General features: G+C 38.0%; 2 protein-coding genes across 3 annotated transcripts in view; both read left to right on the plus strand.

The window, feature by feature from the left end:
- Window positions 1-4,314, plus strand: part of xrcc4 (X-ray repair complementing defective repair in Chinese hamster cells 4) — a 67,372-nt gene extending 63,058 nt beyond the window's left edge. Inside the window, exon 8 of the mRNA XM_067433111.1 lies at window positions 3,568-4,314. Within this exon, the coding sequence (XP_067289212.1) occupies window positions 3,568-3,673 (106 nt within the window). The 3' untranslated portion in view covers window positions 3,674-4,314. The remainder of the gene's footprint in view (window positions 1-3,567) is intronic.
- Window positions 4,315-7,787: 3,473 nt separating this feature from the next.
- Window positions 7,788-18,026, plus strand: part of vcanb (versican b) — a 40,171-nt gene continuing 29,932 nt past the window's right edge. The window contains exons 1-5 of one of the 2 annotated variants that reach the window (XM_067433520.1): window positions 7,788-7,968; window positions 8,751-8,837; window positions 10,375-10,785; window positions 17,466-17,640; window positions 17,735-17,862. In XM_067433520.1, the coding sequence (XP_067289621.1) occupies window positions 8,774-8,837; window positions 10,375-10,785; window positions 17,466-17,640; window positions 17,735-17,862 (778 nt within the window). In that variant the 5' untranslated portion in view covers window positions 7,788-7,968; window positions 8,751-8,773. The remainder of the gene's footprint in view (window positions 7,969-8,750; window positions 8,838-10,374; window positions 10,786-17,465; window positions 17,641-17,734; window positions 17,863-18,026) is intronic. The other variant, XM_067433519.1, reaches the window with a different exon arrangement.

The raw sequence follows: 18,026 nt of genomic DNA on the forward strand, positions 1-18,026 counted from the left end.
TTGTTATTTTTGGACCAAAATGTATTTTCGATGCTTCAAGAGATTCTAATGAACTAACTGATGTCACATATGGACTACTTTGATGATGTTTTTATTCCTTTTCTGGACATGGTCAGCATAGTGTGCATAGATTGGATACGCTGTCGGACTAAATATAAAATATCTTAAACTGTGTCCCAAGGATGAACGGAGGTCTTACAGGTTTGGAACGACATTAGGGGGAGTCATTAATGACATCAATTTCATTTTTGGGTGAACTAACCCTTTAAGAAACAAGAAAAAATGTAGGACAGGACTTGATTTTGTCCATCAGGAATTGATTGGAAGGTTGTGGTTTGCTATTGGTTGATCTCGTGAGTGACATGTTGCCCCGCCCTCACGCCTGTAAACACATCATCAGAGAGAGAGGAGATAAGACGTTGCGATAATTATAGATTATGAGTGTCTTTATTTTTTTTTATTATTCAAACAAAACAACAATGTATAATTAAATACTGTTATATTTGTCCATTTTGATATCATGGTAACTAGCTCAATCAGTGTTTTTAATTTTCACGTCAACCAAATGGCCTGCAAGATTTGTACTTGGTCAAGCAGGCATCCTAAATGGATTTATTTGAAGCAACAGAATGTGGCATCTGTTTTTGAAGCGTTTTTAAAGACTTCTGCTCCGTTCTGTTGCGTCAATCCCTGTGGACCTCACCTGAAACTTGCTTCCTTTTTGCCAGACATCTCTTTAATTGCACATCTCAGAAGCCGGTATGTGAGTCCTGAACTCCACTTGTGGCAAGATGAGACCTCAAATGCGACTCTACAGGGATCATGAACCTGAAACGCAGTCTGTTTTACAATATAAGGCCCTGTTACTTGTACACTGAAAGTCTGATTCCACTAGTGAAAAAGCTTCTTTGTTGCGTTTACGATTAGTAGCCTAGAAATAGATCAGAATCTGAAATATTTCTTCATTAAATATTCATTGTTTTATCATATGCATGTGACGAACATTTATGATCCCTCTGTATGGGGCTGTAACATGACTGCATTGTTGTGAACTTTTACATTGTCATACATTTTAGACAACATTTTTTTAAATATTATTTCAATGTTTTATGTTCATTTTTCCCCTGAACATTTTTATTTTTTATTTTTCCTGATTGTTATTATGGTGGGTTTTATGGAGCAGCTCTTACTATTTCACCAGGATACTAAAAGGTTTCTGGAATCTCCTCAGCATGAACCGTTAAAACGGCGTCTTATTCACCTGATTCCTGTAGCTGCATTATGAGAGGACACTGCTGGATGCAAACCTGTTTCTAATAAGGAAGGGTTAGTTTCCAGGGACAGTCTCTTTAAGAGTGTGTGAATGCTTTACGTGGAAGCTGTAAACTTTTAATCAACTCCATTTCCCCCACGTTGAGGCTTATTAAAGCTCATAGATATTGGTATGTTTGAGACAAAACAGTATGTGTATATATATATATATACATAAACACACACACACACACACACACACACACACACACCATATTGCCAAAAGTATTGGGACACCCCTTCAAATCATTGAATCCAATCACTTTCATGGCCACGTTTATAAATCAAGCACCTAGGCATGCAGACGCTTCTACAAACATTTGTGAAAGAATGGGTCGCTCTCAGGAGTTCAGTGAATTCATGGTATCGTGATAGGTTGCCACCTGTGCAGCAAGTCCATTCGTGAAATTTCCTCACTACTAAATATTCCACGGTCAACTGTTAGTGGTATTATAACAAAGTGGAAGTAACTGTGTACAACAACAACTGGGCAGGCCATGTAAAATCACAGAGCAGGGTCAGTACATGCTGAGGTGCGCAGAAGTCACCAACTTTCTGTAGTCAATAGCTACAGACCTCCAAACTTCGTGTGGCCTTCAGATTAGTTCAAGAACAGTGTGTAGAGAGCTTCATGGAATGGGTTTCCATGGCCGAGCTGCTGCATCCAAGCCTTACATCACCAAGTGCAATGCAAAGCGTCGGATGCTGTGATGTAAAGCACACCGCCACTGGACTCTAGAGCAGTGGAGACGTGTTCTATGGAGTGACGAATCACGCTTCTCTGCCTGGAAATCCGATGGACGAGTCTGGCTTTGGCGGTTGCCAGGAGAACGGTACTTGCTTGACTGCATTGTGCCAAGTGTCGAGTTTGGTGGAGGGGGGATTATGGTATGGGTTTGTTTTTTATGGGTTGGCTTGGCCCCTTAGTTCCAGTGAAAGGAACTCTTAATGCTTCAGCATACCAAGACATTTTGGACAATTTCATGCACCTAACTTTGTGGGAACAGTTTGGGGATGTCCCGTTCCTGTTCCAACATGACTGCGCACCAGTGCACAAAGCAAGGTCCATAAAGACATGAACGAGTTTGGTGTGGAGTAACTTGACTGGCCTACACAGAGTCCGGACCTCAACCCGACAGAACACCTTTGGGATGAATTAGAGCGGAGACTGTGAGCCAGGCCTTCTCGTCCAACATCAGTGCCTGACCTCACAAATGTGCTTCTAGAAGAATGGTCAAACATCCCCATAAACACACTCCTAAACCTTGTGGAAAGCCTTCCCAGAAGCGTTGAAGCTGCTAAAGCCGCAAAGGGTAGAACAACTCTATATTAAACCCCATGGAATGAGAATGGGATGTCATTAAAGTTCATGTGCATGTAAAGTTAGGCGTCCCAAAACTTTTGGCAATATAGTGTTTTGTTTTTCAGACTTTGCATGATCTAAAAACCTATAATGTCACATGAAGAACCAAAAGATCTCCAATGAACCCTTAAAGAACCTTTATTTTCAAGAGTTTACATTCATCTTGTCCATGTAACTTTTTCGCTAGATGTGATGTAATCCAACTAACTTTCTCTTGTGTGTGTATATATTTTTTAATTCCAGCCATGTTGTCCATGTGTTTTCTAGTGCACCACAGGACAAGCTTTGCTTAAAAGGCTACATGATCCCTGGCACATCCTGAAATTAACAGGCTTACGGGACTATAAATCTCATTTATTTTCCCTCCTTGTGACCTGATTTCTTCTAGTGCTTTGAAAAGCTCTGCATAGTCCTTATAGACAGGATCCTGTGGGAGTTTCTACAGCTTAACCTTTATTTCTTGTTTTAATGCTGAAGAAGCAGTTTTAATTTAGTCGCAATATAGTAATGAAAGTGAGAAAGCGAGTTACCAAAACATGAGCTAGTCCTGCAGTGACTTTGGGACATAAATGTCACCTTGTACATCAGTCGGATCACTTTGAGAGTGACAGGTACATGATCAGTGACCTTCCAACTCTTATTAGCGTCTAGTAAATGTATGACTCTAAAAACACATGGTATGTTCCTGTTTCTAAATGATGAAACAGGCTGAACTGTACAGCTTTTAGACTTGACCCCGTTTTAAGGAGGCTGTGGCTGAATCATGTTTGACTGGGTCACTGTAATCAGGCAGCAGTAAGACTTTACTCCAACGTCATGACTTATACCAGCTTCTGCTATGCATTTAACCTTCACCTTCTGTTGACGGTTGTTCCTTCACTTTGTAATTTTAGAGAGAAGCCGACGGAAGAAGCCAAAGCCGAAACGTCAAACGTCCAAATGAAACCAGCAGCCGCTGCGGCGAACCTTGATCCAGACGACCTGTTCGATGATATATGAGCCTCTTTGGGGTCTAATGAGCACCATTCAGGACAAGCATGACTTTTGTACTGTTTTTAAACTATAGGACTAATACAATTATGCATTTTAAAGTAGTTTTTTTTACAGTGAATTGGCTCTACATTATGGATCTGTATTACAAAAAAAAAACAAATGTGGGGAAAACAAATATATATCAAAATTCTGTCTTTTTGGAGTTTATATCACAATTCTGGCGGAAAAGGTCTCGCTTGTGAGAAAAAAAGTCAAAATTTATTGTGAAATCCAAATTGTGAGCTATAAATTTGCCGTATTGTAAGAGAAAAAGCCTAATTGACCTTTTTTTATGGTGAGTTTATATCCCAAACTTTTTTGTGACGTTTTTTCGCGCAATCTCAATTTTGTCTCACAATTCAGAATTTTTTCTTGTAATTCCAATCTTAAGTCTCACATTGGTGAAAATAAAGTCAGAATCGTGAGTTATAAACTGGCAATCGTGTGAAAAAGGAGATTATATCGGGTATGTGACTATTAAACAATAAAAGTTTAAAAAAGAACACTACTTTTTAACAACGAGAAGTGATTGAAGAGGACAATATTGTACATTTTAACGGTAAGGTGTGATAAATATGATAAATGTGAATAAAGATTTGTTTTTCTCATTTCCTAAGTTGTAGTCTTCCTTTTGAAATGCATTTATCTCCAACTCTACACTTTACACTTGCATGCATTGTTGCATTAGTTATGCTTCATCATTGGTATTATTATGGACATCTCGGCTGAAGAAAAGACATCTTAAACCAGCCTCAGCTGAACTTTTTGTCTTCAGGCTGTTCTGTTGGCTGGTTTTGATTGAGGTTTTGGGCACATTTTAATTTCGATCAGCTGGATAGACCATCTTAAACCAGCTAAGACTAGCAAACCAGTTTAGACTGGTTTAAGATGGGGGTTTTTCAGCTGGGATGAATGATTTATGCTTGCTGAAGTGATGTATGCTCTTAATTTTTACCTTGTGAGCCCGCCGTCTGGTCAGTGTATTTTCATTCACAGTAAGAATCGGTGATGCCACAACATTGCACGGCTTCTGGCTGTGAAACCAACAAGATTAAAATTCCCAAAGAAATGGGATAACCTTTACCTTTCTGGTGAGAATGTGTTGGTTTGTGTTTTATATTTATCTCAATATTTTTTATATACTGTGGTAATATATTGTTTTTATACGGTTTCATGTCTTGTTGTATTGTGTTACCAAAATCATCTACTGAAAGTCATCAAAGTCAATTGCAGATATAGATATATCAGGCATAACATTATGACCAGGTGACGTGAATAACACTGATTATCTCTTCATCAGGGCACCTGTTAGTGAGTGGGATATATTAGGCCGCAAGTGAACATTTTGTCCTCAAAGTTGAGGTGTTAGAAGGAGGAAAAATAGGCAAGCGTAAGGATTTCAGCGAGTTTGACAAGGCCCAAATTGTGATGGCTAGACGACTGGGTCAGAGCATCTCCAAAACTACAGCTCTTGTGGGGTGTTCCCGGTCTGCAGTGGTCAGTATCGATCAAAAGTGATCCAAGGAAGGAACAGTGGTGAACCGGCGATAGGGTCATGGGCGGCCAAGGCTCATTGATGCACGTGGGGAGCGAAGGCTGACCCGTGTGGTCCTGTAGATGGCCGGGTGCATGTCTGTGGCTTACCTGGGGAACACATGGCACCAGGATGCACTATGGGAAGAAGGCGAGCTGGCTGAGGCAGTGTGATGCTTTGGGCAATGTTCTGCTGGGAAACCTTGGGTCCTGCCATCCATGTGGAGGTTACTTTGAATCGTACCACCTACCTAAGCATTTTTGCAGACCATGTCCACTCTTTCAAGGAAACGGTATTCCCTGGTGGCTGTGGCCTCTTTCAGTAGGAGAATGCGGCCTGCCACGAAGCAAAAATGGTTCAGGAATGGTTTGAGGAGCACAACAGCAAATATATATAAGGTGTGTGTGTGTGTGTGTGTGTGTGTGTGTGTGTGTGTGTGTGTGTGTGTGTGTGTGTGTGTGTGTGTGTGTGTGTGTGTGTGTGTGTGTGTGTGTGTGTGAATCAGAACACATTAATAACTGCTTACACACGCCAAGGAAACCACTGACAACACCCTATCATCAAGAACTTTTATTACATGTGTAGTTTTTGTGACCTATTATTGGAGAGACTTAATGAGATAATTGTACTTGAAGATGTGTTTATCACAGGAAAATATTGCCTATAGTGTATAAATGTTGTAGGCCTACAACGACTCCTTACATGCAATACTGTTTAAATGCCAGTAAGATTTGTTTAATATGTTTTTTTATTCTGCATTAAAGGGTTAGTTCACCCAAAAATGAAATTGATGTCATTAATGACTCCCCCTAATGTCGTTCCTCACCCGTAAGACCTCCGTTCATCTTCAGAACACAGTTTAAGATATTTTAGGTTTAGTCTGAGAGCGTATGCAAGTGTATGCACACTACTGTCCACGTCCAGAAAGGGAATAAAAACATCATCAAAGTAGTCCATATGCGACATCAGTTAGTTCATTAGAATCTCTTGAAGCATCGAAAATACATCTTGGTCCAAAAATATCAAAAACTACGACTTTATTCAGCATTGTCTTCTCTTCCGCGTTTGTGTTCAATCCTCAAATAAAGATTCAAACGGTTGTGAATCAGTGAATCGATCAATGATTGTGATTTCAGCAGTTTGGCATGCGATCCGAATCACTGATCGATTCACTGATTCAGAACCGTTTGAATCTTTATTTGAGGATTAAACACCAACAGGGAAGAGAAGACAATGCTTAATAAAGTCGTAGTTTTTGATATATTTAGACCAAAATGTATTTTTGATGCTTCAAGAGATTCTAATGAACTAATATGGACTACTTTGATTATGTTTTTATTCCCTTTCTGAACATATATTTTAAACTGTGTTCTGAAGATGAACGGAGGTCTTACGAGTGTGGAACGACATTAGGGTGAGTCATTAATGACATCAATTTCATTTTTGAGTGAACTAACCCTTTAAATTGATCACATGTCAGGAAAGACTTGTTTTTACAAAACAATTCTATTTCAAATTAATATTGTTCTTTTGAACTTTGTATCATGAAAAAAGGGTTCATCATTTCCACAAAAATATGAAGCAGCACAACCATTTACAACGCTTAATATAATTTTAAAAAAAATCTTGAGAAGCAAATTATCACATTAGAATGATTTCTGAAGGATAATGTGACAATAAAGACTGGAGTAATGATGCTAAAAAAAATAAGCGGATTTCACAAGAAGATATATAAAGATTTATTTTAAGTTTTAATAATGTCACAATATTCATGTTTTACTATATTTCTGAATAAATAAATTAGCAAATCCTACCAACCCCAAACATTTGAATGCTAATGTATGGACTTTTTACCAATAATCTTGATGTTGATTTTTAATCTCACTCATAGCAATCGCGAAATCGAGTGTCTGCTGCGGGTTATTTCTAGCGGAGGTAACGGTACCTTCTCTCCCCCGTGTGGAAAGCTCAGGCAAGCTCTTAGAAGTGGAGTTGAGCAGTTCACATCAGCTTACAAGGGTAATTTAGTCACTTTCACACCCCTTAATAACCCAGTAACTCCATCAACACTTCAGCATGTCTGATTACCAGTGCTTTGTCTGACCCGCAGATGCGCTTTTACGCACGACTCCGCGTAATACAGAGAACTGCTTGATTGTTAGGAGTGTGAGTGTTCTGTGCGTATAATATGTAGAATTAATGTTGATCTTTTTTTTTTAATTAGCGAAGAATGTCACAATCTTAACTGTTCGTTTAGGAGCAGATGGACATGCTTTGGACTTTGCGCGGAATCTCCAAGATTGTGCGCGATGCGTTAATACAATTAAAGAGAAGTGAAACACATATTTAATTCGTTTTTTATTATTAATATCCCAGGTTACACGTTCAGACTAGCCTAATTGGGTTTTTTAAAATCCCGTTTTCGCCAACAGTAAGAGCGCAGAACATCTCTGTTCCTCTTCAGACGGAGGATGGATCAGATTCGTTTTGGGTGTTTCTCTTCTCTTTACTCTCTGCCCCTCCTCTGGAAACTGACGAAATCATGGGTGGACATGGAATTTGAACTTGCTGCCGGCTCATGTCTCCAGTCTTTTTGTGGGCACCAGCGGAAGAAAGAGCACTGACGTCTGCGGCTCTCTGTCGGGGCATCAGAAATATTTGCGCTTTTTGCGAAGGACCGAATTTGGAGACTCAGGAATAGTCAAGAGTGTCTACTGGAAAAAACTAAGTAAGTGTTTTTGTTCAAATTATTATTAACAATGCATATACTTGATGAATATTATTGCAAATGTACAAGTATTGTCAATTCATTTGCATCTTAATTTGACCATATTCTCATCTCTGCTCACTTTTGTTTCATATTCGAGAATATTTACCTCAGTCCTCTTTGTTTCTCATTTGATTGCTTGTCAGAGCTTGTCTGTCACCCTGAAGCTTTGTTCTTCTCTGAGGAGGTCCACTTATTATCTCATCATTATCATTATAATGCCAGTTCTGTTTTACGGCGGATAACTGTGTTTGTGTGATATCAGTGTTGCTGGTGTTCAGATAAGCTTTTGGATTCCGTTTGCTCTGGTGTGATTGATCTGTCTTCATCGAGTCTGGCTTCAGCGCGCGCGCGGACTGAAGATGTTCAAGGCGGTGTTAATTGTTCGAGAGCGATGTGTGAAGATGCTTTAGATGTCGCTCTCTAGTGTTTGATAATGTACTATAGGGCGTGTGACTGCCATGGGTTTTTGACACCGCAGCTGTCATAGGATGATCCTTATATCTCTGAGGTAAACTAGAGGCTATTGAGATGGAGCTACGAATATAGCTTTCATAAACGCGTTTTCTTTTTGACTGCAAAGCCATATTGAATTGATAAAGTGAGACAAGAAAGCAAACAGAGGGTGGGTGTTTAGTTGGACCTGGAACAAATACATGGATGGACATGAAGCAGAAACAGTTTGACACGTTAATCTAGCTGCAAATGAAACTCATGACTAATTCCTTTTATCAAATGAACAGCTTTATTTATTTCCAGATTTGAGATGTTATTGGACGTTAAGCACATCCTCTGGTTGGTCTGTGCCTGCAGCGCTCTAACCAAAGATGGTGAGTTTATGAGTGTTTTTTTTAAAGGCACTCTTACTTCTTCTTCCGCATGATTATTACAAATATTTTTTTATTTTTTTATATTTATTTTTTTACATTCAATTAGACTCTCTAAACCTTTAAAATAGATAAAGGAGGCACTGTTATTAAAATTCTGGCCAATACTGATAAGCCTATAATCATTTTAATGTAATGGTTGATATCAATACATGGAAAATATTTAAATGTGATAGGCCTATTACTGTTATGTGTAAAAAAAAAAAAAAAAAAAAAAACTTTTATATAAATAAAACATTTTTTATATATTTTAAATGAAAAAAAAAGATAAATAAATACTATACAATTCATATTATTATAATAAATAATGTTATATATTATATAAAATACTATATTTATTCAATAATGTGACGACTATTTCATATCGTACATTATAATGTTGTAATGGCATTTTTTTAAATTTTAAATTTTTAAATTTTAAATTAAAAAATAATTGCATATATATATATATATATATATATATATATATATATATATATATATATATATATATATATATTATTTATTAAAATAGTTATATTAATTATATTTGTCATTATTAATAATTATATTAATATTTAACTATTAAAATATAATTATATTGTTACTATTCTGTATGCTATATTTAATAAATAATTTGAAAATTTTTCATATTCTATTATATATTTTAATGAAATATCCACTTATATAAACAACAATAATATTTTAATAGCACTGACTATATATATATATATATATATATATATATATATATATATATATATATATATATATATATATATATATATATATATATATATATATATATATATATATATATATATATATATATATATACATATATATATATAGTCAGTGCTATTAAAATATTAGTGTTTTTAAAGATTATGTTAAGTGAGCATTAGATAAGAAACCTAAAATTCCACTTAGGGCAAATGAACCAATGTGATATATAAAACATCTGTAATGTCAGCCATTAACAGATATGATGACGTATCTGCGTCTCTAATTGTAAACCAATCTCCAATTGCTCAACACTTCCTGTGTGTTATGTGCTAAATGACTTCTTCCTGTCTGCTGCAGTGTAGTATCATTGATACTCTATTATTGTTTTTATTAATATTTTAAATTAGATTTAATTATATTATATGTATTATATTATCCGTCTATATATTTTTGATTAAGTTTTCGTTTATTTAGTTTTAGTTACTTTACTATTTCAACTTAAACTAAACAAAAATGAAAAATTATTACATTTTTTCAGGTAAAACTTAATTAATGTTAATAATCCTGGTCTCATAATGATATATGAGCGATAAACTGCAGCATTTGTGGTTCATGAAACTATTACATGTTTAAAGCTTGAATGATTCTTCTCATAATTAAGGTGAAAATATTCTGTTCTAGTCTGGTTTTAAAGTGCGTGTTTGTAAAAGCTTCCAGAGGATGAGATGATGTGTCTTCTCCTGGGTTCCTCTCCTCCATCTGCTTCTTGTTTCAGACACGGGCCGTAGGTTGAAGGTGGAGAGGAGTCCTCCGGTCCGAGGGTCCCTGGCGGAGCAGGCGGTCTTGCCCTGCCATTTCTCCATCCTCCCGCCCCCGACTGGCACCTCCATCACCTCCACCGCCTCTGCTGCGGCCATGGCCTCCAGCACCCAGCAGGACTATCTCCGCTTCAAGTGGACTAAACTCGAGGGCGATGAGGAAACCATAGTGATGGTGGCCCAGAATGGGGTCATCAAGATTGGCCAGGCGTTTAAAGACAGGGTGTCGGTGCCTAGCCAACCCGAGAGCCACGGTGATGCGTCTCTGACCATAATGAGGCTCAGGGCCAGTGACGCGGGCGTCTACCGCTGCGAGGTGATGCACGGCATTGAGGACACTCAAGATACGGTCTCCCTGGACGTCAGTGGTCAGTGATTCTTCATGCAAATTTTGAAATGATGTTCCTGGTCATATTCCAATCGTATCGCTAATAACTTATTTTTTCCGTTTGACGTCATCAAGACCTCTTAAAGGGATAGTTCACTCAAAAATGAAATTGATGTCATTAATGATATCACCCGTAAGACCTCCGTTCATCTTCAGAACACAGTTTAAGATATTTTATATTTAGTCCGAGAGAGTATCCAAGTCTATGCACACTATACTGTCCATGTCCAGAAAGGGAATAAAAACATCATCAAAGTAGTCAATATGAGACATCAGTTAGTTCATTAGAATCTCTTGAAGCATCGAAAATACATTTTGGTCCCCAAATAACAAAAACTACGACTTTATTCAGCATTGTCTTCTCTTCCACGTTTGTTTTCAATCCTCAAATAAAGATTTGAACCGTTGTGAATCAGCGTATTGATTCATGATTCGCGTGTCAAACTGCTGAAATCACGTGACATTGACGATCCGAATCATGAATCAATCAATGATTCATAACCGTCTGAATCTTTATTTGAGGATTGAAAAAAGGTAATGATGATGCTTCAAGAGATTCTTCTGAACTAACTGATGTCACATATGCACTACTTTGATGATGTTTTTATTCCCTTTCTGGACATGGACAGTATAGTGTGCATAGACTTGGATACGCTCTCGGACTAAATATAAAATATCTTAAACTGTGTTCTGAAGATGAACGGAGGTCTTACGGGTGTGGAACGACATATAGGGTTATTTTTGGGTGAACTAACTCTTTAAGGACTATTGATTCATATGTTGTTTAATGTGATGACAGTGTTATTTATTTTGTGCATCTGCTTACATATGCTATGTTGATCAGGAGATTCTGTACTCTTTCAAAAGATGTGTCATAGCGCAGTATAACCCCTACAGTATAACAGTGAAAACACAGAAAGTTCCGTCAATGGCAGGCAAGCATCGTCTCCAAAAATACCGGAAAATTCTGTCGATTGCGGGGAAAGAGTTTAAAAATTTAAATTTTTAGTATATGTACTGCCTAGACAGCACAAATTTTTAAATGTGACCACAACTGCGTTAAAATTAGCTTTTTCGCTATGGGTGTGTGTAATGTGCATTGTAGAACAAATTGCCAAAGTATCGTCATCGTCATCGTTATGTTTATCATAATGTCATATTTCGTTAAAATGACTTTCAGTAAAATGGTATTTCTTTAACTTCGTTCATCTTGCATAATTTCCACTGGCAAACCCGTTCAGCAATGGCTCTCAGATGGTGCTGCACTTTTTTACTCTTGTAAGCACATGTGATGATGTAATTAGTCATCGAAAGCCAAAATGGAACAGCGTTCCTGTCAGGAGACAAGGAGAGAAAGATTATTTTGTTTTAGAGTCTGGAAAAATCGCTTTCAGAGTCTGGATTTACCTCGAATCTTGACAAGGCCCTATTGTCTTTCTAAATAAGAGAAATGAAGGGTGAATGATTTGGGTTTAAGAAATGCAAGAAAATGCTTTTTTTTGCTGAATGACGACAACAAATGTCTGAAAAATCACTCAGTTCATAGTTAAAGCTACAATTGTTGCAAAAATGAGACCTTTGTAAAGATGTAAAACTATAACACTCTGCTTTGTAGAAGGAGTGAGATAGATATTAAAGGTACAGTAAAAGATTTCTCAGAACACTGTTGGTTTTTCAATTTGAGACCCAAACAAACACGCCACTCCTTTCACTGCTCCGCCCCCAAAATAACGAACACGCTATGCAACAGCTGTGGAATCAACTGCAATTCAACAACAACAATAGCATTCGAAGGCATAACTTGGATCTGTGAAACATTACAGAAACAATGTTACTCAAGCATCGAGCAGAAACGAAGCATCCTCTGTATCTGTTTTTCAGGCCTTCCCATTAGGTGTCTCCAGCACTGGAAAGCTTCTCCAGTATTAACGCTGGTCCTAAAGCTCTTGCTTGACACTTCTTCTTCTAATTATACTCCTCTGAGCTTTTCCTCTTTGGTATTATCTCACTTTCTACAGTCTTTCTACAAATGTCCCACTTGCTCACTCTCTATCCTCCCCTGTCATGAGTGGACACACCCCTTATTGCTGATTGGCTCCATGATGCTCAGTCGATCGGTACGATTCACTTCGTTTTTTCTTTACACAACCAGGACTATGTACAAACTTTTTTTTTCCAGCACATGAAACAAACATCAATTTTGCTAAATTGTTTGTTTTGGTGTTGATTTTAATTTTTAACATCATTTCTCTGAATGTTCTGGTTTTGATACAAGCCAATTCGACAGAATCTGTAACATAAATCACAACATAGAAATTCATTCTCTGGAATCAAACCCATGACCTTGGAATTGCTAGCGCCATACTCTACTCTTTAAAAGTGTATGAAAATATGGACTGTTTTGAATGTATATCTACACTTAAAGGGACAGTTCACCCAGAAGTTAAAATACTGTCATTAATTACTCACCCTCATGTCGTTCCAAACCTGTAAGACTTTTGTTCATCTTTAGAACACAACTAAAAATCGTTTTGATTAAATTTGAGAGCAACTACCACTTTGACCCTTCAAAAAGTTCATATAGAGATTGAAAAACTAATCCATATGAATTTAGCAGTTTAGTTCAAATTTTATGAAGAGACGGGTTTAATGAACAGATTTAAATTAGGCTACTATTGACATGGAAACTACAATTTGAGAAATTTTATGAAACTCAAACGTGATGTGCAACACGAGAGTGAACCTCATTGGTTCTTGAGGAAGCTCAAACGTGACGCGTAACACGAGAACGAACCTCATTGGTTCTTGAGGAAGCTCAAACATGATGCGTAACACGAGAACGAACCTCATTGGTTCTTGAGGTAGCTCAAACGTGCTGCGTAACAAGAATGAACCCCATTGGTTCTTGCTGAAGCTCAAATGTGCTGCGTAACACGAATGAACCTCATTGGTTCTTGAGGAAAGCTCAAACATGATGCGTAACAAGAATGAACCTCATTGGTTCTTGAGGAAGCTCAAACATGATGCGTAACAAGAATGAACCTCATTGGTTCTTGAGGAAGCTCAAACATGATGCGTAACAAGAATGAACCTCATTGGTTCTTGAGGCTGCCCAAACGTGATGCGTAACACGAGAATGAACCTCATTGGCTCTCACACGTTAAGAACATGCTTGAAATTTTCATGTTTATATGTATAAGCCTAAATTCAATCTGTTCATCATATAAAACGATCGAGTCTTCAGAAATTTTAGACTAAACCGCTCGATTCATATGGATTAGTTTTATGATCTCTTTATGAACTTTTTGAAGCGTCAAAGAGGTAGGTGCATAGCTGTCAACAAAGGGAGATCTTAATTTGTGTTTCAAAGATGAACGAAAGTCTTTCTAGTTTGGAACAACATGAGGGTGAGTAACAGAATTTTCATTTTTGGGTGAACTAAACTTTATTCATCCAAGAACCTAACTTGTATTAAACCTGGAAAATTCCTTTAACAGACGTGAAAGAAAGCAGGCTAGAGATCTTCTTAGGTGACAAACAACTCTTAATTTGTTTACCCATTATGATGCCCAGTTGTCTGCAGTTAAACATGAGCACATCTGGCTCAGGTGAGACGGTGGTATTGGAGTGTTTTGTAGGCCCGTAGAGAGCTGTGTGCCTTCCTGCCAAATACACTCAATGCCCTCTGTAGAGGCTCGGGCAGCGCTGATTGCCACTCAAAGGTAGCGCTTGCCCAAAACACAACACAATGCCATCCCTCTGAGGAAAGAGCATTCAGGTCCTGGCCTGCTCAGCCAGCAGTTTTGCTAATGTACCCAAAAAAGACTAGAAAAGCCCATATAAGGACAAATTACAGAGTCCGACTGTATGGCCTGTTCTGAGAGCCGGATTAGGCATTTGCTAAAGCAGCTATCACTAGTAATGTTGCTTATGTGTTGAAGTATTAAACTTCAACATGAAACTTAGCATGTTAAATTCAAATTGTGTGTTTTTTTTTTAAAGTCCCCCTGTAGTCAATAATTGTATCCCTTAAAACTCCCCTTTGATCACCAAAATTGTTTTTTTTTAAAGTTTTTTTAAAAGTTTTTTTTTAGTTTCTCTTTTTTGTGGTTTTAATTTTTAATTTGTGTTCTTTAGGTTTTAACAGAGTTTTAAAATCCTCTTCAAAAGCTGAAAAAGGAAAAGTCTAAGCGAACAAATCCCTGTTATATAGGAAAAATAGGCCCGTTCACACCAAGGATGATAACTATAACGGCATAGTTCAAAAAGTCATTCTAAATATTAAAAAATAGCGTCCACACCACAACTATAATAACACAGAGAGAATCAATCTCATTGGAATCATTTTCAGAATGTTTTTTTCCCCTCTAATGAACAATAAAAACATAGGCAGTGAAACAGAAATCATCCCGCAATAAAATACAAAAAATGTATTTCAATTAATCATAAAATGGCCCTGATATGTCACTAGACATTAAGAAATCATGTTAATTTCAAATACTTATATCACTGCCAGCAGTAGTCCGGCCAGGATATTGTCATTTAAATGTTGTTGCAGCCCTCAACTGATGTTGATGTTGACATGTTGTGTTTTGGCCTGAAGCTCCGCCCTCCAGCTTTCAACCAATCATGAAGTCAGTAGTGTTTCAGCATCCGGGTTGCCAGCTCTGCTCTAGTTAGCACAGCTGCAGCTACAAACGTTCCTGCTGGATCCTGCAGTCTATCTGGCAACCTCGAGTCAGGGGGAGGGGGAGAGGGGTGACACCGCTCTACAGTCATTTGAAAGTAATTGCAGGACCAGTTTTGGCCACAGCCATACACTTCCTTTAAAAACCAATCGCATTTAAAGCGGCAGACAGTAAATTGCACCGTGCGCTTATAATAAACAGAATGATATTGTGTGTTTGCATTAATGCTAATATCGTTACCATTATAGCTATTTTTATAGTTATCGTTCTTGGTGTGAACGGCCCTTTTTATTTTATTTATTTTATTCATACACATTCATATCCCTCTTTGGCCATTGCGTTGCATCATGCACTGTTCAGAGTTACATTTAGGGATTCTGGACAGCAAATATAGTGAGTGATAGTGATATGGACGGCTTCGGTGCTGAATGCTAAGAGTGATTTGCTATTCAGATCATGTTCAGTATTTGACACGGTAGGTTCCTAAAAAGCAGAACAATCAAAGGACTTTTGCCAGACAACGGCTTCTTGTTGTGGCTGAAACTTCCAGGGTTCAGTACAAAGGCGGCTCTCTTCGAATCCATTGCTTCCCATTTGATCACATTTGTTGTTAGATGAAGTCAATGCATAACGCTGACCATATTACCAATCTGATCAAATCACTGAGCAAATCACTTTTTGAAAGTAACTTCATAACGGTTGCATCGATTACATCGTTACGCCAGTAGGTGGCAACAAGTGACTGTTAAAAATGTATTCCATTGTAATGTATGTTCCATTGCAAAAATGCATTCCATCCAATCAAAAGATTAGGTAAAAAATTATTAACCCAGAAAAAAACAAGTGACGTGAGTCATTGAATTATTTATTCATTCAAATTAATTAAACACTTTTAATTAAACTGCAGCAATTTCATCAGATCCTCTAGTAAATAATGTTATTTTATTTATTTGCCTGTTTGGAATCGTGGGAGAATCACAATCTTTAAAGGGTACATAATACACCGTTTCTGTCAGTCTCATGTTAATCTTGAGTACCTACGGAGTAGCATCGCATCCTTCATATCTCAGAGTCTTTAGTTTTATCATATTTATAAAAGACAGATACGCTGTACCGGTTCTTTCCGAAAACAGCTAAACTCGTGCAGGCGTGCAGTGGGCGGAGCTAAAGTCTCATGGGAACACACACACACACACACACACACACACACGCGAAATACATCATGCCATTATCCCTGGATAACTTTCGATTCACTATACGTTCGTGTTGTTGACATTACATGCACTTACACACCAATTGCACACAACAAAAAACAGACATTTGATGCAGTTTCACTCACCGACTGTGGTTTCAACTCATGACCGGGAACAAACAAACACACTTGCAGAAACTCCATTGCTGCTCTGGAAAAATAAACTGCATCCACTGTTTTACTTAATGATGGGTTATTTGGGAAGCCAAACAAGGTGATCTTTCCCTCACAACCAGAAACAAACACACTTCTTTAGTGACATTGTTTATTTCCTGGTCTAAAAACAAAATGGCAGCGCTGCCAGCGGCTTCTGTAACCCGAACGAAGCTCGTTGTTGACACTCTTGCCAAACTTCTGGTTGACGTGCGCACGTGTTCTTTTGGACGAAATGCCCAAGCAATTCTGGCCTTTACGACCTAAAAAAGGGCCGTACTTAAAAAAACCGTTCTGAAACATATTTGAATCCTGAAGGAGAGTATTTTACACAGAAATACTCTGTCATACATCCAACTTTAAATTTTGGCCATGTTTAGCATTAGAATCCTTTTGCATAGGTCACATATATTAGTGTATCACACACACACACACACACACACACACACACACACACACACACACACACACACACACACACACACACACACACACACACACACAAATTGGCTAGTTATGTTCTTGCTTTTGGTTCATGAACTTGATTTCAGTTTTTTTTTTTCACAGGTGTTGTGTTTCATTACCGCGCCAACAGCAGTCGCTACAGTTTAGATTTCGAACAAGCCAAGCAGGTCTGCGCTGATGTGGATGCAAGCGTCGCCACCGCCGAGCAGCTTTATTCTGCCTTCGTGGACGGATTCGACCAGTGCGACGCCGGATGGCTGGCAGACCAAACCGTCAGGTGAGCTCTAGACTCCAAACAAATCTATCAGATCATGTCATCTACATTTGAATGTCGCCGATACGACGACCACATCTGGGGTTGTTCTCCACAGATATCCGATAACAAGGCCACGGGATGGTTGCCATGGCGATATGCTACTAAAGCCAGGAGTGAGGACATACGGATTCAGAAATTCCTCCGAAAAGTATGATGTCTACTGCTATGTAGGAAAACTTCAGGGTAAGTTTAGAAATCAGCTACTGAGGGAACAGATTTCTCATACTCCAACAGCGCTCCTCATTTGAAGAGAGAGACTCATGCTGTGTTCACGTCTTGTCGGAATTACTATAATTGTGAGATGACAGCATGTGTTCACACAAATTACTTGTTTCTATGGCAACGCT

This window comes from Pseudorasbora parva, chromosome 23 (assembly GCF_024679245.1).
Source record: "Pseudorasbora parva isolate DD20220531a chromosome 23, ASM2467924v1, whole genome shotgun sequence".
Lineage (NCBI taxonomy): Eukaryota > Metazoa > Chordata > Actinopteri > Cypriniformes > Gobionidae > Pseudorasbora > Pseudorasbora parva.